The sequence below is a fragment of the Procambarus clarkii genome, chromosome 5, assembly GCF_040958095.1.
Source record: "Procambarus clarkii isolate CNS0578487 chromosome 5, FALCON_Pclarkii_2.0, whole genome shotgun sequence".
NCBI lineage: Eukaryota > Metazoa > Arthropoda > Malacostraca > Decapoda > Cambaridae > Procambarus > Procambarus clarkii.
The window spans coordinates 29,189,355-29,208,812 of NC_091154.1; the positions used below are offsets into that span (position 1 = coordinate 29,189,355).

Sequence of the window (19,458 nt, forward strand, 5' to 3'; positions counted from 1 at the left end):
TAAAATAACTTAATTCTAATATATAAAGTATTCAAGTATAATAATTCTGCACTAAAGTGCACACCCACCGTGGGCGTCCAGCCTCTGGTGAGGTCTGCAGGTGTGGTGGGCGTGAGGGTGACGGGGGCGGCGTGGGCCAGGGCGTCAGGGGTCAGCACCTTGACCGCCACGGTCACGTTGGCCGCCACGCCACGCTGACCCCACACCCGGTCACTGACACCGAACTGCAGCTCGTATCTACACCCAAGAAGGCGTGGTTAGTAAGGGCGTGGTTTGCTGGGGGGTGGTTAGTAAGGGCGTGGTTTGCTGGGGGCGTGGTTAGTAAGGGCGTGGTTTGTTGGGGGCGTGGTTAGTATGGGCGTGGTTTGTTGGGGGCGTGGTTAGTAAGGGCGTGGTTTGCTGGGGGCGTGGTTAGTAAGTGCGTGGTTAGTAAGGGCGTGATTAGTTGGAGGGCGTGGTGTTTTGGGGATGTGGTTAGTTGGGGGCATGGTTTGTTGGGGGGCGTAGTTAGTAAGAACGTGGTTTGTTAGGGCATGGTTAGTAAAGAACGTGGTTAGTTGGTGACATGATTAGTAAGGGCGTGGTTAGTTGGTGACATGATTAGTAAGGGCGTGGTTAGTTGGTGACATGATTAGTAAGAGCGTGGTTAGTTTGTAACATGCAAGGAAGGGTTAGTTGGGTCTTGCTAGGTCTTCCGAGGTCTGTCACTTCTCTTTCGTTTTTAGTCTAGCTCCTGGATTCTTTAACAAGGTAACACCTCTTAATCTGGATAAGATTACATCCAGAGGGCAAGCGACATGTCAGTACTGGAGTCAACACACCATCATTGCTAAGTTGACTGTGGAAATTGTTACATTTGTTACAAATAAAAATGTGGATCTAGAACTTTTGACTTTTATTTTTGGTGGCAGATCACCCTTGCACTTTAGTGTGGAATTTACAACTATAGCACTGCGCATGTTTACACCAATGATGTATTACGCTTCTCGGTGTTTACACAGTTTACTTGAAGCTTGTGCTATGTTTAGAGCTAAAGTATTTTTGATGTTTATTTATTAAACTTTTGTAGTGGCCTTAATACCCCTCCAGATGTTGACATAGGCCCCAAGCTCAGCAATAAATCCAAACGAATCATACTCAGGTATTATTTATTTTATTATAGCTATACTGCGTCAAGAGTTATAATTTATGATACAAACATGAGAGTATTACAGCAAAGCTTAGATTTTCTCTACATGGGATTAAAAAAAGACGACTGTTACTTTAATCTATATATAAAATGATCCAATACGCAGAGTTACAACAATGGATTCACCAGCGATTAAATGCTGTTAATTGGTAATAACTTACTGGTAATATTAATTAGGAGCGAGCTTCAATTTGTCAGCGAGCGACCTGAGTAATGTGATCATAGTTCTCCTGCTTGCGTCAAACTAGTATATTGTCGCTCTTCTTATATCTATATATCTATATTTTTCACTTTAATACATTATATCGACCGTAAAACGATGTCCAGAAGGCATAATATAAGGCATAAAATCTGTCTTTCTTCGTCTGACTTTTTTCCTGACCCAGAAATTTCTCGAGTCAGAAACTGGAAAAGATTCAGAAATTTAAGACGAGGTTCGTCCCGGAGTTGTGAGGGAAGGGATATGAAGAGCGACTGAAGGAACTGAACTTGACGACACTAGAAAAACCGAGGTAGCAGGAAAATATGACAGCAACATTTAAAATACTTACGTGGGGGGATTGACAGAGTGGAAATAGACGAAATGTTCACAATGAATACCAACAGAACAAGGGGACATGGGTGGAAGCTGGAAACCTCACATGAGTCATGGAGATGTTAGAAAGTTTCCTTTTTAGCGTGAGAGAAGTGGGAAAATGGAATGAACTAATGGAGTAGGTTGTGGAAGCAAACACTATTCATAGTTTTTAAACTAGATATGATTGGAAAGTAGGACAGGAGTCATTGCTTTAAACAACCGGCGGTTAGAAAGGCGCGATCGAAGAACCAATGCTCGACCCTGCAGGCACAAATAGGTGAGTACATTATATTTATATATATATATGTATATATAATTCCGAACGAGATATATACTCAGGAATAAGTTTAAAACATAGGCTGTCTTTTACACCCTATCGTTTAGGAGCATAATACACTCATAGTTTAATTTTCTCCTAACAATTGCTATCTCGAAATCAATATCTGAATTACGGTCGACCAAGCCATTTACAAGCGGGAGAATTATTTATTGCATGGGGACCAATATTTTACGAGTGCCCGGTCAAACTATTAATAACGTAATCGGACAAATCAAAGCCTGTAATTGAACTTTGATTAACCCGAAATTAGAGCTGAAGGTAGGGGGGGCTAGGGATATTTGGGTGGGAGGGAATTAGATAAATTACACTTAAAATGCGTTCAGAGTCTTCGTATATTGTTTGAATAGCGGTTGCAGGGTGAAATTTGTTGCTTGCTTGCTTGCGTGCGTGTGGTTCCGTGCACGTATTCGTGAGTATGTATAGCTGTAGCAGGATCTTCCGGTGTTATAGAGTTAAACCCCATCTTGACATCCTCTAAGATGTGTCTGCTCTTCCTTTCAGCTCCTTCATTTAATCTCAATACATCCCTTACATTATGACAGCCGTACAGAGTCCTTCAGAAGCATGCCGCCTTCTTGCAGTATGACAACCTCTCCCCTCTCGCAGAATTTCAGCTGCCCACAACATATCTGCAAACGGCATTATAAATTGTTTTTTTCAACATGTTCGTCTATTATTAGTTTGGACAGAATTCTTAGCGTCTTCCTGCAAGAGGTCAATGTTTTCCCGTCAAGAACAGCCTGCCCCAGATACTCTTTCAAGGACGTTCGCTGCTCTAATTTCCAGTACAGCATCATCAACACCTTCTTGGTCCGTCGGCATCTATTCGAGCATAACAACTTCAGCATATCCCCCAAAGAGCATACACCGTCCCTCATACAGTATCAAATCCAGAGTATATGTCTTGGGGGGGCTCTTCCTCACTCAAGACGCCTCTCGCATCTGTCGGTAACGAGGAAGGACCAGTTGTTTCCTTATCATCACTCCATAAACATACCCGTCACGCCAGACGGGTGAAGTGTAAACAAAAAACCGAACATTGCTGTCAGTTGTGATGATGCTCGTGAATGTCAGAGTGATAAATGGGGTGGGGGACGTAAATGGAAGCAGGGATCGATAATGGAGCAGTAAATGGGGAAAGATGGTGTTGTTGGGCTGAAAAAAGGGGAATTGATGGGTTGTTAAAATTAAAATAGAAGGCAGTGGACGGTGTTATGGTGAGCCCACCAGCTACGGTGGGCAGGGAGGGAAGATAGCAACGACGGACAACAGGAAAGGAAAGTAATTGTGGGCGTGGGCGAAAGTGGGCGAAAGTCAGAAATGGCGGGCGTTATATAGATGGTAGCAATGGTGGGAGTAGTAGAGATGCTAGGAATGGTGGGCTTGAATGGGAGGGATGGTCAGGCAGCAATGGTGTGAGTGTGTGGGGGGGGAGAGGGAGGATAAGATAGCATATGTGAGCGAGAAGATAATAATGATGGAGGCGGGGAGTATGCAGAGAGATGTTGTGGTTGTCATTGATGAAAGTTGTAAGCGGAAACTGTGATCTTGAGTGGCAGGGATGCTGGCGATGGCTGGAGGAAGGGAGAATGACCCGGAAGGCTGACAATCATGACTGCGCTGAGTTGAATTATATAGAGAAAGAAATAGAGGGAAAATAGTAAGAATGAATGACAGCCTCGTGCAAAAAATAGCATAGAAAATGCACACAGATTTGCCATAAGGCTGAATAAATAATCAGATAATGGTGTGTGATGAGATGAGATGATTACCTCATGATTACCTTATGATTACCTCATGATTACCTCATAATTATGAGATGATTAAGATGATTACCTAAGATGCTGCAAGAATATTCAGCGAGAGCTCGACCTCACATCTGACAAAAGAAATGCTGAGTAAAAGGTCGACATGATCAAGACATACAAGATATATGAAGGAAGTCCAAGAGCTGATAAAAATGATGTTGAGAATGAGAGACGACAGATCACCGGAGCACGCCTGGAAGCTCAGATGAGTCAAAGGGACAAAATGAATCGCCTCTATTGATGCAAAGCGACGATATTCCATCCAGTTCTCTCAACTAATAGGACGTTATGGTCACCAACGTACCACATGCAACGTGCTATGAAAAGTAGCGGCTCACACACACATATATATCCACACTTTCTTTGCATCATTTGCTTAGGTTACGTGTGGTGGCTTCAGTTCGTGTATTTCTGATTTGGTTAGGACATTTTGAGCGTTGTGGCAGAGAGAACGAGATGAATATTAAGCACTAACTCCATACAAGGTTTTAGGAGCAGATATTAAGTAAATGAAACGAGTAAGGTTGGAGCCGGTACATAACGTGATTGACAGTTGAGTGGAAGAAAGGGGCGATACAACCCTCTGAATGGCAGGACTGATACAGCCTTGCGAGAAATCATCGGTGAATTTCCGGAGAGACAAATACCCAATTTAGTTTTATTTTGTTTCTCAAGAAAACATCCGAGGCCTTTTTAGAAGGTTCGTAAGATGAAGCTCAGCTGGAGGTGCAGAGTTAAGTACCAGGAACATCTGTTTTGATGGATAGTTATGAAACTCTCCTAACATTTTTTTTTTTGAAAATGTTTCAAAATTTTCTTCTGCTGATTTAGGGTCATCCAGTTCTTCCCATATCTTATTTCCTCTGTTATTTTTGCACATATTTTTATTTATTTATGTTTTATTCTTAATCATTCAATTTTATCTAATTTTCGAAAAAACAAGTGTTCGTCAGAAATTATTTTTATCGGATATTTGTTTTCTTTATTTCAAGCTCTATTTTATTTACAGACACATTTTAACTTTAATACAGATGCTGGTTCGCGTTTTCTTTACTTGTTACCGAATCAATATAGTTAATCATAATAGTTCGCGTGTCCTGCATGCTTTATTACAGACAGTTTATTTGTTTCCCATAGTATAAATCATGGGATATATTTTTAGACCCTTAGTAGATAGTGGGGAATTAATAAGGCATAATACCATACGCCCTTTAACGTACTGGCTTGTAGACCAACACAAACACTCACACATACACAAATACACACACGCACCCCCCCCCCGCACACACACACGCGTACACACACACACCCATACACACCCACAAGCATACACACTCGTAAACAAGCATACATACCCTCCACCGCCAGTCATAAAATACATAAATAATGTCGTGAATCCCTGGATTAATGACCTCGTTATCACGGCAATAAACACAGGAAAATAATCCCCCTGATTATTTTTTTCTGGACATTTGAAAATGCCGCGGCAGAATAATTTGTGCTAGGACCACTTTATTTCTATGTTTACTGTTGCATATATTTTGTGAAGCTTTTTAATTATTATTTTAATCATATTTTTTTTTACATTTAGTTATCTAATTTTGTTTTAAATTAATAAAAAGTACTTAAGGTAATATACGACATCGTTGCAATACCACCATTAAAAAATAAAGTAACACACCCACACATACACACACACACACACACACACACACACACACACACACACACACACACACACACACACACACACACACACACACACACACACACACACACACACACACACACACACACACACACACACACACACACACACACACACACACACACACACACACACACACACACACACACACACACACACACACACACACACACACACACACACACACACACACACACACACACACACACACACACAACTTGGGGGTTGATATCACGCCAGACCTGTCCCCTGCAACCCATATCAAGAGGATAACATCAGCGGCATATGCCAGGCTGACCAACATAAGAACGGCATTCAGAAACTTGTGTAAGGAATCATTCAAACCTTTGTATACCACATATGTCAAGCCAATCCTGGAATATGCAGCCCCAGTATGGAGTCCATATCTAGTTAAAGATAAGACTTAACTGGAAAAAGTTCAAAGGTTTGCCACCACTAGTACCCAAGCTGAAAGGTTTGAGCTACGAGGAAAGACTAGATCACCACATTCAAGATTCTCAAGAGAATTGATAGGGTAGATAAAGACAGGCTATTTAACACAAGAGGCACACGCACAAGGGGACACAGGTGGAAACTGAGTACTCAAATGAGCCACAGAGATATAAGAAAGAACTTTTTAGTCTCAGAGTGGCTGACAAATGGAATGCATTAGGAAGTGATGTGGTGGAGGCTGACTCTATACACAGTTTCAAGTGTAGACATGGTAGAGCCCAATAAGCTCAGGAACCTGTACCCAGTTGATTGACAATTGAGAGGGGGGGGGAACCAAAGAGCCGAAGCTCAACCCCCGCAAGCACAACTAGATAAGTACAAATAGGCACACACACACACACACACACAGACACACACACACACACACACACACACACACACACACACACACACACACACACACACACACACACACACACACACACACACACACACACACACACACACACACACACACACACACACACACACACACACACACTCACAACTAGGTGAGCACACACACACACACACACACACACACACACACACACACACACACACACACACACACACAGTGTGTCAGTTGATTGACAGTTGAGAGGCGGGACCAAAGAGCCAAAGCTTAACCCCCGCAAGCACAATTAGGTGAGTACAATTAGGTGAGTATACACACACACACACACACACACACACACACACACACACACGAGAGGGGGGGGGGGGAAGTGTTTACTAGACACGAGAGGGGGGGGAAGTGTTTACTAGAGTTGGACGTGACGACGGCTATAGGCCCAGATGGAATCTCCCCTTGGGTTCTAAAGGAAGGAGCAAGAGAACTGAGCCTACCACTCTCCATAGTGTATAACAAATCACTGGCAACAGGGGAACTGCCAGATATTTGGAAAGCAGCTAACGTAGTCCCGATATACAAGAAAGGGGATAGACAGGAGGCACTGAACTACAGGCCAGTGTCCCTAACCTGCATACCATGCAAGCTGATGGAGAAGATTGTGCGAAAAAAACTAGTGGAGCATCTGGAGCGAAGGAACTTTGTAACACAGCATCAACATGGGTTCAGGGATGGCAGGTCCTGCCTCACAGGGTTACTTGAATTCTACGACCAGGCAACAAAAATAAGGCAAGAAAGAGAAGGGTGGGCAGACTGCATATTTTTGGATTGTCAGAAAGCCTTTGATACAGTGCCACACAAGAGGCTAGTGCGAAAGTTGGAGATGCAGGCTGGAGTGAGAGGGAAGGTACTCCGGTGAATAGAGGAATACCTAAGCAACAGGAGACAACGAGTCTGTGTGAGGGGTGAGGTCTCAGATTGGCGAGACGTCACAAGTGGAGTCCCGCAGGGGTCAGTCCTTGGACCTATACTGTTTCTGGTATATGTAAATGATCTCCCAGAGGGTATAGATTCGTTCCTCTCAATGTTTGCCGACGATGCAAAAATTATGAGGAGGATTGAAACAGAGGATGATAGTAGGAGGCTACAAGATGACCTGGATAGACTGAGTGAATGGTCCAACAAATGGCTGTTGAAGTTCAACCCGAGTAAATGCAAAGTAATGAAACTAGGCAGTGGAAACAGGAGGCCAGGCACAGGATACAGAATAGGAGATGAAGTACTTAATGAAACAGACAGAGAGAAAGATCTAGGAGTTGATATCACACCAAACCTGTCTCCTGAAGCCCACATAAAGAGAATAACGTCTGCGGCATATGCGAGGCTGGCTAACATCAGAACGGCGTTCAGGAACCTGTGTAAGGAATCATTCAGAATCTTGTACACCACATATGTAAGACCAATCCTGGAGTATGCGGCCCCAGCATGGAGCCCGTACCTTGTCAAGCACAAGACGAAGCTGGAAAAAGTCCAAAGGTATGCTACTAGACTAGTCCCAGAACTAAGAGGCATGAGTTATGAGGAAAGGCTGCGGGAAATGCACCTCACGACACTGGAAGACAGAAGAGTAAGGGGGGACATGATCACAACCTACAAAATCCTCAGGGGAATCGACCGGGTAAACAAGGATGAACTTTTCAACACTGGTGGGACGCGAACAAGGGGACACAGGTGGAAGCTGAGTACCCAAATGAGCCACAGAGACGTTAGAAAGAACTTTTTCAGTGTCAGAGTAGTTAGCAAATGGAATGCATTAGGAAGTGATGTGGTGGAGGCTGACTCCATACACAGTTTCAAATGTAGATATGATAGAGCCCAATAGGCTCAGGAATCTGTACACCTGTTGATTGACGGTTGAGAGGCGGGACCAAAGAGCCAGAGCTCAACCCCCGCAAGCACAATTAGGTGAGTACAATTAGGTGAGTACACGAACACACACACACATACTCAGCTATAACACATGTGAGGAGATCACATGGTTGGCCCCTAGAGAAAATGTGGAGTCCTCGCTCACTTACAGTTTTACACCAGTTTAATTACTTGGGACTTAACTGTACGAGTAAACGTGTCAAAATTCCAGATAACCAAAATACTTGTATAACAAGAGTCGGGATAAACACCTACAATTAGGAATGAGAATTATTTTGTTTCTGTGTATGTGTGTGTGTGTGTGTTTGAGTGTGTGTGTATGTGTGTGTGTGTGTGTTTGAGTGTGTGTGTGTGTGTGTGTGTGTGTGTGTGTGTGTGTGGGTGTGTGTGTGTGTGTGTGTGTGTGTGTGTGTGTGTGTGTGTGTGTGTGTGTGTGTGTGTGTGGGTGTGTGTGTGTGTGTGTGCTTGAGTGTGTGTGTGTGTGTGTGTGTGTGTACTCACCTATATGTACTCACCTATATGTGCTTGCAGGATCGAGCATTGACTCTTGGATCCCGCCTTTCGAGCATCGGTTGTTTACAGCAATGACTCCTGTCCCATTTCCCTATCATACCTGGTTTTAAAATTATGAATAGTATTTGCTTCCACAACCTGTTCCTGAAGTGCATTCCATTTTCTCACTACTCTCACGCTAAAAGAAAACTTCCTAACATCTCTGTGACTCATCTGAGTTTCAAGCTTCCATCCATGTCCTCTCGTTCTGTTACTATTCCGTGTGAACATTTCGTCTATGTCCACTCTGTCAATTCCTCTGAGTATCTTATACGTTCCTATCATGTCCCCCCTCTCCCTTCTTCTTTCTAGTGTCGTAAGGCACAGTTCCCTCAGGCGCTCTTCATACCCCATCCCTCGTAGCTCTGGGACGAGTCTCGTTGCAAACCTCTGAACCTTTTCCAGTTTCATTATATGCTTCTTCAGATGGGGACTGATGAGATGTGTGTGTGTGTGTGTGTGTGTGTGTGTGTGTGTGTGTGTGTGTGTGTGTGTGTGTGTGTGTGTGTGTGTGTGTGTGTGTGTGTGCGTGTGTGTGTGTGTGTGCGTGTGTGTGTGTGTGTGTGTGCTTGAGTGTGTGGGTGTGTGTGTGTGTGTTTAGGGTGTTTATTTATATTGAACGCAAACTTTAGTCTGATGCTGTACTCTGGCCCTGAATGATTGACAGTTGAGAGGCGGGTCCAAAGACCCCGAGCTCAACCCCCGCAAGCACAAATAGGTGAGTACACACACACACACACACATACACACACACACACACACACACACACACACACACACACACACACACACACACACACACACACACACACACACACACACACACACACACACATGCCCTTGTAGTATGTGTATCAGGATGCCTCAGGCTCTATGAAATAAAGTGAGTGCTAGTAAATAATGAGCAGCCACCCCTCTCCCCAGAAAAAAAAACAAGTCTCATGTGACTATGAAGTTCAAGATGCTAAGTACTCTGTCAGTACCCTACGGTTTCTCCTTTACATACGCAGTTGTAATTAGTTTACCCGGTATACATAGTATTCGTTAAAGTTTACATCCATTCTGCGACCCGCCGAGCGAGACGGGTTTACGAGACTCGCTGCTCTCTGGTATATTAAGAGGATTAACCATTTATACTACTGTGTAAGTTTAAGTCCATTTTTTGGTTGTTGGGTATACGGTGTACTTTCTGGGAGCATTAGCGAGGCTTGTTTATTATAAAATAACGAGACGCTCGGATGGGAAGCTGAAGTAAACGCTTGGACGTGAATTTCGTAGTAAGCTGCCGGTAGGCTTTAGTAGTAAGCTAGAGAACGACGCCTTCATACCTCGGTCAGCGGGGCTAGAGCTATTAGCACTCTGGAGTGGGTCCACCAGTGAAGCTTTTATTTAAGCTTACAGTGTTTTCCCCAGGTCATACTTCATTATGAATTCCAAGCTGAAGCTCAAACTTTAGATGTAACGTCGAAGTTTTCGTTGGGAAAAGTAAGCTACAGTGTGACATAATTCACAACATAATCCTAATGATAAGAGGAAAAATTATTTAATAACTTTGTAGTCTTAATATATATATATATATATATATATATATATATATATATATATATATATATATATGTCGTACCTAATAGCCAGAACGCACTTCTCAGCCTACTATTCAAGGCCCGATTTGCCTAATAAGCCAAGTTTTCATGAATTAATGTTTTTTCGTCTACCTAACCTACCTAACCTAACCTAACCTAGCTTTTTTTGGCTACCTAACCTAACCTTACCTATAAATATAGGTTAGGTTAGGTTAGGTAGGGTTGGTTAGGTTCGGTCATATATCTACGTTAATTTTAACTCCAATAAAAAAAAATTGACCTCATACATAGAGAAAAGGGTTGCTTTATCATTTCATAAGAAAAAAATTATAGTAAATATATTAATTCAGGAAAACTTGGCTTATTAGGCAAATCGGGCCTTGAATAGTAGGCTGAGAAGTGAGTTCTGGCTACTAGGTACGACATATATATATATATATATATATATATATATATATATATATATATATATATATATATATATATATATATATATATATATATATATACTCATTTAATAGTATTTTATATATGTATCCGGTCATTTTGCTCACACTGCCACAACCGCTGCTTGATATATTACTGTTAATATTACCGTAACTTTTATTTTTTTACTATCACAATTTCCAACCACAATTGCTATTATATTAACAGCCTCGGAATAAAAGGTTGGAGAGGAATGTCAGGTAACATGAATGTTGTTCTACTTATGAGCTGTGAAATAGATATGTTCGTTCTACGTGGTCCCAGTAGCACGTGATGGCAGACAGGCTTCCTTGCGTCCCAGGCATAGCAATGATTACCTTACCTTTCATTTAGTATATGGGCTTAAGTGTATAATACACATGCATCAAAGAAAAAACACACACACACACACACACACACACACACACACACACACACACACACACACACACACACACGGGCGACACTTATAGGGGCCTCGTAGCCTGGTGGATAGCGCGCAGGACTCGTAATTCTGTGGCGCGGGTTCGATTCCCGCACCAGGCAGAAACATATGGGCAAAGTTTCTTTCACCCCGAATGCCCCTGTTACCTAGCAGTAAATAGGTACCTGGGAACTAGTCAGCTGTCACGGGCTGCTTCCTGGTGTGTGTGTGTGTGTGTGTGTGTGTGTGTGTGTGTGTGTGTGTGACACACACACACACACACACACACACACACACACACACACACACACACACACACACACACACGCACACACACGTACGCACGCAGCAATTCACACTATAACGTATGATGATAAAACCATAAGCCGAGAAACAGAAATTCTCTATAATTTCGTTGGACACAAAGAAAATGAAGTGGAATAAAAAATTATGCCAAGCTGCAAGTGCATTTAGCTGTGCTTAAACCCCGCTACACGTGAAGCTAAATTATGTTACATTATCTTTAAAGCCAATAACTAAAAGAATACTAGACCAAATACAATTAGCCTCCTCTCCCCCCCACATTTTTAGCTAATTGGCAGTTGTGACCCCCAAAAACATAATATTTTACCTGCCGCTGTTCAGGAAACAAATTTTACAATACCAAAATAGTTCAATTCACACTGGGGTGTTTTTCTATTTCATAACACATAAAATCGTAGCCAAATAGCAGTGAGCCGCAAAAATGAAGTCATCAAAAACGAATCACAGCCTTAATTTCAACAATGAAGCATTTAACTCGTGCCCTGACGAGCAGAAAATGCAATGTTTATCACCTAGTCGGAAGTTCTGATACATAATACTGCCGTGGGGAACGAGAATAATTAATATATTCATGAGAACACTAGATTTGATTCGCATTTATGCTAAACAATCACCCAAATAACGGAGGACGAGGTGTATATGTTTTTGTATGTGTGTGTGTGTGTGTGTGTGTGTGTGTGTGTGTGTGTGTGTGTGTGTGTGTGTGTGTGTGTGTGTGTGTGTGTGTGTGTGTGTGTGTTTGTGTTTATCTGTGGTCGCATGTGTCTACGAGTATACTGAGAATCTGTTATAGTTTACTAATAATCTTGGTTCTTACCTCCCTGCACTTGAGACTGAAAGAAATCTTGTTTAGCTGCCTATCTTGCTAGCTCACATTCCACTTGCTTACCAATCTTACACTGACAAAAATATTTCTTCCATTCCTATAGTTCATCAGGGTATATAATTTGTTCCTATATTCTCCGGTCCTGCAATTATTCGTGTTGTAAAAGTGTTTTTTGTCAATGCTCTATAAAATTTATATTTTGTAATCCGACATCTGCCCCGAATCTTTTAACAAAAATGTGACGTGTACCTCTCATGCCTTCCTCCTTGATCAGTCCTGAAAGTTCACGGATCTGACTTATAATAAAACATTCTGGTTAAATTTAGCAAATTTCTTCTGATACTTATTCTATTTTCTGACAAAATGTTCACATCGTTTAATGCCATTCCACAAGCTCCGCATAAGTTCTTTACTCTTAGGAAACATTTATTATTCACTTTATCGTATGCTTCGCCCATCTCCATAAATAACATATATTATACCTTATTAACCTTTCTTACTTGGTTGCACTATTAGTTACCTTAATCTAAGAACCTTATCCGCGGGACCTCTTTCACTCTGAAACAATTTCAGTTTGCAATTAGCTATGTTTCATTTATTTTCAGTCACCCAATCACTATTGGGTTTTGCACTTTGTCGACTATGTTTGTATCACTCTGTCTTATACTCACTAGAACACTTTATTTCTCAATTAGATATATAATCAAATCTGTTTTCAGTTCATTTGGTAAATGTTTTGCACTTGCCCAAGATTTCAGGCAGAATTTCCAAGATACATTATCGTTGTTATTACGTTCTTTATATAACAAAGCAATGCCTTCAGCTTTGTCATATATCAGTTTCTAAACTGATCGGTTATTAACTTTATGAATATGTCTTCTGGCATGCTGCGCTGCACCCTTCTAACATCAGGATAAATCATTTGCATTTTTGCATTTCTTTCATTACTTCAGCAACTCAGACATTCAGTGTATTCTCTCTCTCTTTACACTGATGTTTTCTTTACCACTTAACATTCTCTCAAGTATATTTTAAACATTTTAATTAGCGTTCTACCTGTCTTATTGTTACCCCTGAAAATATAATTTCGAATGAGGATTACTAATCTCTCAAACATTTTAATTAAATTTTCCTCTAAGTTCCTTGGGGAAGTTGGTCATTTTATTTATTACTGCTATTATTAGTTTTTGCTTTATTTTTTCTATTGGAATATATTTTAGTTTTATCATGTTTTATCTTTAACCTGTGATATCATTCATATAACTCACTAATATCTCTTCCAATCAATTGCCTTTTGCATTTCATCTCACCAAAGACAAATTCTTCTGCAGATTTGTTCAACACCACTGACCAGGTTAATATTCCGGACAAAATATTATTTGTATACATCTCACATGACATTAATCGCAATGATTGTGGTTAACGTCTCGTGCACGAAAATCACTATCAATTCTTCTTTTGTATAAATCAACCAACTCTGTCACTTATTCATTCACTTTCTTTTTACGTATTTCAGTTTTATCTTTCAAAACACTATCATGTGATGAAACCTCAAGAAACTTAATGTATGCATTTAATAGGAAGGCGAGAAATTAAAATTTTTATTAACGTATCATGAATTGTACTATTGCCTGTCAACTGTTTACATCTGGCAACTCAAGTTGAAAGTTTAGAAAGTTTCTAAACTTTCTAACAAAAAATACGCTTAGAAAGTTTTTTTACAAAAATCGAAAAACTGTTTACCATAAAAACTAATTAATGTACATCAAGAATTATACCACGTCGAAATTTAATATGACATTAGTCTGGAGTAAGTGAAATGCGGGTAGCAAGGTCCCTAGAGTATTTCGCGAACCGCATCTCTTAAAATATTTCTCAGATAATGAGACGCAGCTTGGCTGGCCTCTGGAACTGCTCATCACTGGCGCACATGAGTAAGAATTCGTGAAATTTTGTAATTTTTTTAGCACACTTCCTCCCTTGCTATGCTATGATTGCTTTGGGAATTGAGTCTAATCTAGAAGCTCAGTAAGAGTTTGATGTAATTGGTTTAGAACCAACTAAGACAACTGTTTCTGTGTCTGTGCTCACCAATTTGTGCTTTCAGAGGATGAGCTTTAGCTTGTTAATCCTGAACGTTGAGTCGAAAATAGCTCCCTTGCACGTTCCACTGTTTCATTACCTATGCACGAGGAAATTGTTACGTTCAGTTTATTTAAGTACATTATTTTAATCTATGCTCTTTCGTCTCGGGTTATACACTGCATGTGTCTGCGATTAGTTCTAGTATCTTGTACGCCAGGGACATATCTATCCTATTTTACTTCTTAGCTTTAAAAAAAAAAAGACGTAGTTATAATTCCGAATGTTTCTCACTGAAATTTGAAAGGATTAGGACATTGCGATAAAAATGCACACATTTATCAAGTGCTGTTAGAATAGATAATACAAATGTGAACAAAACTGACAGATATAAATTAAACGAGCAAATTTCGATCACTGAAAACCAAAAGTGTATATTAAAAGAAATATGAAACTCAATTTAAGTAATTTAACTATTCTGTCCTTCTATCAGTACGTCGGCGAGTCTCAAATTAATCTTGCAGCTCATCGACAATGTCGATTTTTATGCCAAATGAATTTAATAATATAATTTTAATGATGCAGACTGGCGCTTTTTAAGAGTCTTCTACTTAGATTATCCACTTCCTTGTCCCATATGAGGTATGTGATGGGTGTGAGGTCACTTGTAACCAAAGTGAGACACTGCAGGCGGTCCTAGTATTGAGAGAAGCTGCTCGTAATTTCCCTGAGACTCTGCCTACCTTTACGTAGGAAATCCTTTTTCCAATAAAATACTTTCCTTGCAGTAAGATAAGAAGTCTGCCCTCTCTTCACGGTCCAGTCTAATCTCCAACACCTTTTCATTGAATTCTATCTCGTTCATGTGTCAGGAAATACCATCACTAAACCTGATATATTTTTAGTTCTTCTTTTCATAACTATTGTATTTCAATACCATACAACAATTGTATTTCTCGTTGCCTTTCTCACCACCTTGTATGATATGCTTGCAAGGAACACAGTCGTTTAGTTTAGCGCCTCCAGACTGCTTTTGTTTTATAATGTTACTACGCTGACTTTCTTCCAGCTGTCTGGTAGTTCTCCTGCTTCCAGTGATTTATTGTAAATCAAGGAATGTTGCAAAACAGGGCTTTAGGTTCTGTCCTTAATACGCAATGAGATGTATCGCTTGTCATGTAGACTTTCCTACATTCAAATGAATTGTATACTACGTTACGTCATTTATGACTACAGGTGATTCCACAATCAATTAGGAGGGGATGGGGAATTATCAGTTGAAAGCGCCAAGCTATTATGACTATGAGCAATTGGAAGGGGTCAGGATAAGGATTTGGGATGGAACAGAGGAAGGGGGTGGGGGTAGTTATGGTACTTAACCACTTGGACGGTCGGGGATTGAACGCCGACCTGCATGAAGCGAGACCGTCGCTCAAACGTCCAGCCCAAGTGGTTGGACTTACGCAATCAATTAAGAGCTTCGTCTTATGATTAACAATTATATGGTTTAAAATATCTTCACTAGGAATTAGGTGCTTCATGATATCATCATCGGCAATATCGGGCTTCATTATTAGCAGCAAAATCTTACGTGTTATAGCATTGTTATCGTATTTTGTGTTTCGATGCGGTGTTTATGTAAGTTTAGAAAATTGTGTTTCATGTTTCCAAGTGTTTGTTTTGAAGTTTAATTTCCGTTGAACAATTTAGGTTTATGATTGTTTGTGTGTGTGTGTGTGTGTGTGTGTGTGTGTGTGTACTCACCTAGTTGTACTCACCTAGTTGTGTTTGCGGGGGTTGAGCTCTGGCTCTTTGGTCCCGCCTCTCAACCGTCAATCAACAGGTGTACAGATTCATGAGCCTATCGGGCTCTGTCATATCTACACTTGAAACTGTGTATGGAGTCAGCCTCCACCACATCACTTCCTCCACCACATCACTGTGTGTGTGTGTGTGTGTGTAGGTGTTTGTTTCCTTCCTGTTTTGTATATTTATCTCGACTTTTGTTTTTTTTTCACTGTTCGTCGTCCTCTCACTCGCGATATACACACGCACAGTCACGGTTACGTCAGAAATTACTGTAATATCCCCTCCCACATACTCCCACTCACCCCTCATATGCATACTTCCACTTGTCTCTCAAACGCACTTTCACTCACCTCTCTCAAGGACTCCCATATACCCCCAATCACTTCTTCACACACACACCCTCCTCACCTCTTTCACGCATTCCTACTCCTCTCCCACACAACCCCCCCACACACCTCTGCCAAACACTCACCTCTCCCAAACACTCACCTCTCCCAAACACTCACCTCTCCCAAACACTCAACTCTCCCAAACACTCACCTCTCCCAAACACTCACCTCTCCCAAACACTCACCTCTCCCAAACACTCACCTCTCCCAAACACTCACCTCTCCCAGACACTCACCTCTCCGGCGTAAATTAAACTGTTTGTCTACTTCAAAGATTGACATATATGGAATTAAGAGCCTCACAACCTTCGACATTCTACACATTCGTTATTTATACATGGACACCAAACAGCATTCTGTGCAACAATCGAATGTCTAAACGTAACAAATTCCCCTATCCATCTGTTGCACAGGTGCGCTGCCAAGAGGTGCATTTTAATTATGATATCTTATCACTGATATCTTGCCAAACATATAACGAACAAGTTTCCTTACTTTACAAAATTTGCTTTATTTTGTATCACCATAAACTGTCTGCTACATCATTATAATTTTGGTGTTATTCTCCTATATTGTTTACTGCCCCTTTTGTCTTCATTCTTACATTTTCTATCTTCGGTTTGTATGTACAAATTTCTTTATTCCCTTAATGTATCATTATTTAGCATTTTGTGTTCTTTCTATTCGCCTTCTTATTCTTTTTGTTTTTATATCACTATGGGATCTATGTTATTTATAGTGTTTTTATTCTCTCTATTATTAATTATTTTCTTCGTTTTTCTTTCTTGAAATATTCTTTTATCTCTGTTTTTCCTTCTTGAAATATTCTTTTATCTCCGTTTTTCCTTCTTGAAAAATTCTTTTATTTTCCTCTGGCCTGTATTCAACATGGACAAATTGTTGCTAAGGGTAAATATCTATTATACTCTCCAGCAACATCTTACTGACTTAACGCAGTAGTTGTTTTAGAGAAAATGCCCACGGGAGAGATATACGCATTACGCAAATTAGGCTGTTTGGCCTCAGTGCTGACTTCTTGCTTAGGCAGGTCCTTGTACATAATTCTGTTTTAAAAATATCTTTGCAACTATTAAATGCTTGAAATATAAAGGTACATGTTGATTTTTATGATGGAAAATTAAAAAGAGCATCAAGTTATGGTGTCAGATAATAAAGATATCATGCGGTGATTGTTCATTAAACGTGCAAATTCATGAGGTGAATATTTGAAGTATATGCACAAGGCAGAAAATGCAAGTATGAATGAGTAAAAATGATAAAGCAATATGTTTGACCAAAGCCAAGATCTTTTACTAGCCAAATCAAACCTGTAACACCTTAACAATTCTGCAATCTCAGTAGTATGCTTAGTTAATTCATTTTCCAGCAAACGTGAATGGTTTTCACCAAATTCTAATTAAAATTTAGTTTTTTCTTTATGGAAACCATTATGTCTTTACTGAGCCACATTCATTAAATCTCTCCTAAATCCTTTAAATCACCTTTCCTTTATTGACGTCGCTTTTGGCCAGCTATACGACGTCTTATGAATTTTGAAACATTAACATTTTAAACATTCGCACTAAAACTCGTTTCAATGTTACAATAGAAACCGTTTGCTCAGCATATACATGGTGCACGAATCCTTAATAATTCAGTGAATTGCCTAATAGGAATGGAATTACGCCTTGGGTATATATTTCCCCGTTTGATCTCAAATTCTTAAATATTAAAAATTTAAAATTAAGTAATTATGGAAGGAAAAATATATTATGCCCTAAACATCTGTGGATTCGGTGCAGGACTCCACACGATGAAGGACTGAGAGTATCCTCTTCCCGTGAGCATGACTAACTTAAAGATTATCCAACCATCCCAGAAACCACGACTCATCTTCACAGAACATGACTGAGCACGAAGAGATACCATAACAGTTGCTAGGCATACACTCACCTTCCCTCCCGGACCTGGCTGGAGGCGAAGATGGTACCGTCGTCCGGGTTAAGGGAGAAAAGAGGGTGAGGGGAGCCCACCCAGCGGAAGGTTTTGTCGGCGAGGTCCCAGTCGTCCGGGTCGTCCACATAGACACGACCCAGCGGCGCGTCAGGTCCTCCGCCCTGTGTCGCCACGGAAGACAGAGAGAGAGAGAGAGAAAGAGGGCGATGCTGTGTTAAATATAACATTGATCTGCGCTTCTATATATGTAAATATATATAGAACTAAATATACGATAACATATGCAATATAATGTGTTGAAAATAAACAATCTGGGCTTTATATCAGATAACTGTGGGCCTTATATCACTTCCACAGGATGACATATCTCATATATGTTTACACACTTGATATTTTCATGTTTTTTTGCGTTGGAGAAATTAATTAAGAACACCCATGGAAGTTTTTATTCCAACTGACCATTAAACACAGTGCAACTGTTTGATAAGTCACTCAGCAGTGTCCGTTTCCCACAGCCCGTCCCAAAAAGCCTTTCCCTCAGGTGATACACAAAGTGCTATGCAGTCGAGAGAATTTTGAATCATTGTTTGATTGCGGATTTAGGTCAATTCGTTCATTACGGCCGGACTAAAGCCATAGCGATATCCGCGAAA

At 40.6% G+C, this 19,458-nt stretch overlaps 1 protein-coding gene across 1 annotated transcript in view; it reads right to left on the reverse strand.

The window, feature by feature from the left end:
• Nucleotides 1-19,458, reverse strand: part of LOC123748094 (uncharacterized) — a 208,107-nt gene that overhangs the window by 35,059 nt on the left and 153,590 nt on the right. The window contains exons 12-13 of the mRNA XM_069303372.1: nucleotides 18,803-18,966; nucleotides 69-237 (exon numbers count right to left, since the gene is read on the reverse strand). Coding sequence (XP_069159473.1) covers nucleotides 69-237; nucleotides 18,803-18,966 — 333 coding nt within the window. The remainder of the gene's footprint in view (nucleotides 1-68; nucleotides 238-18,802; nucleotides 18,967-19,458) is intronic.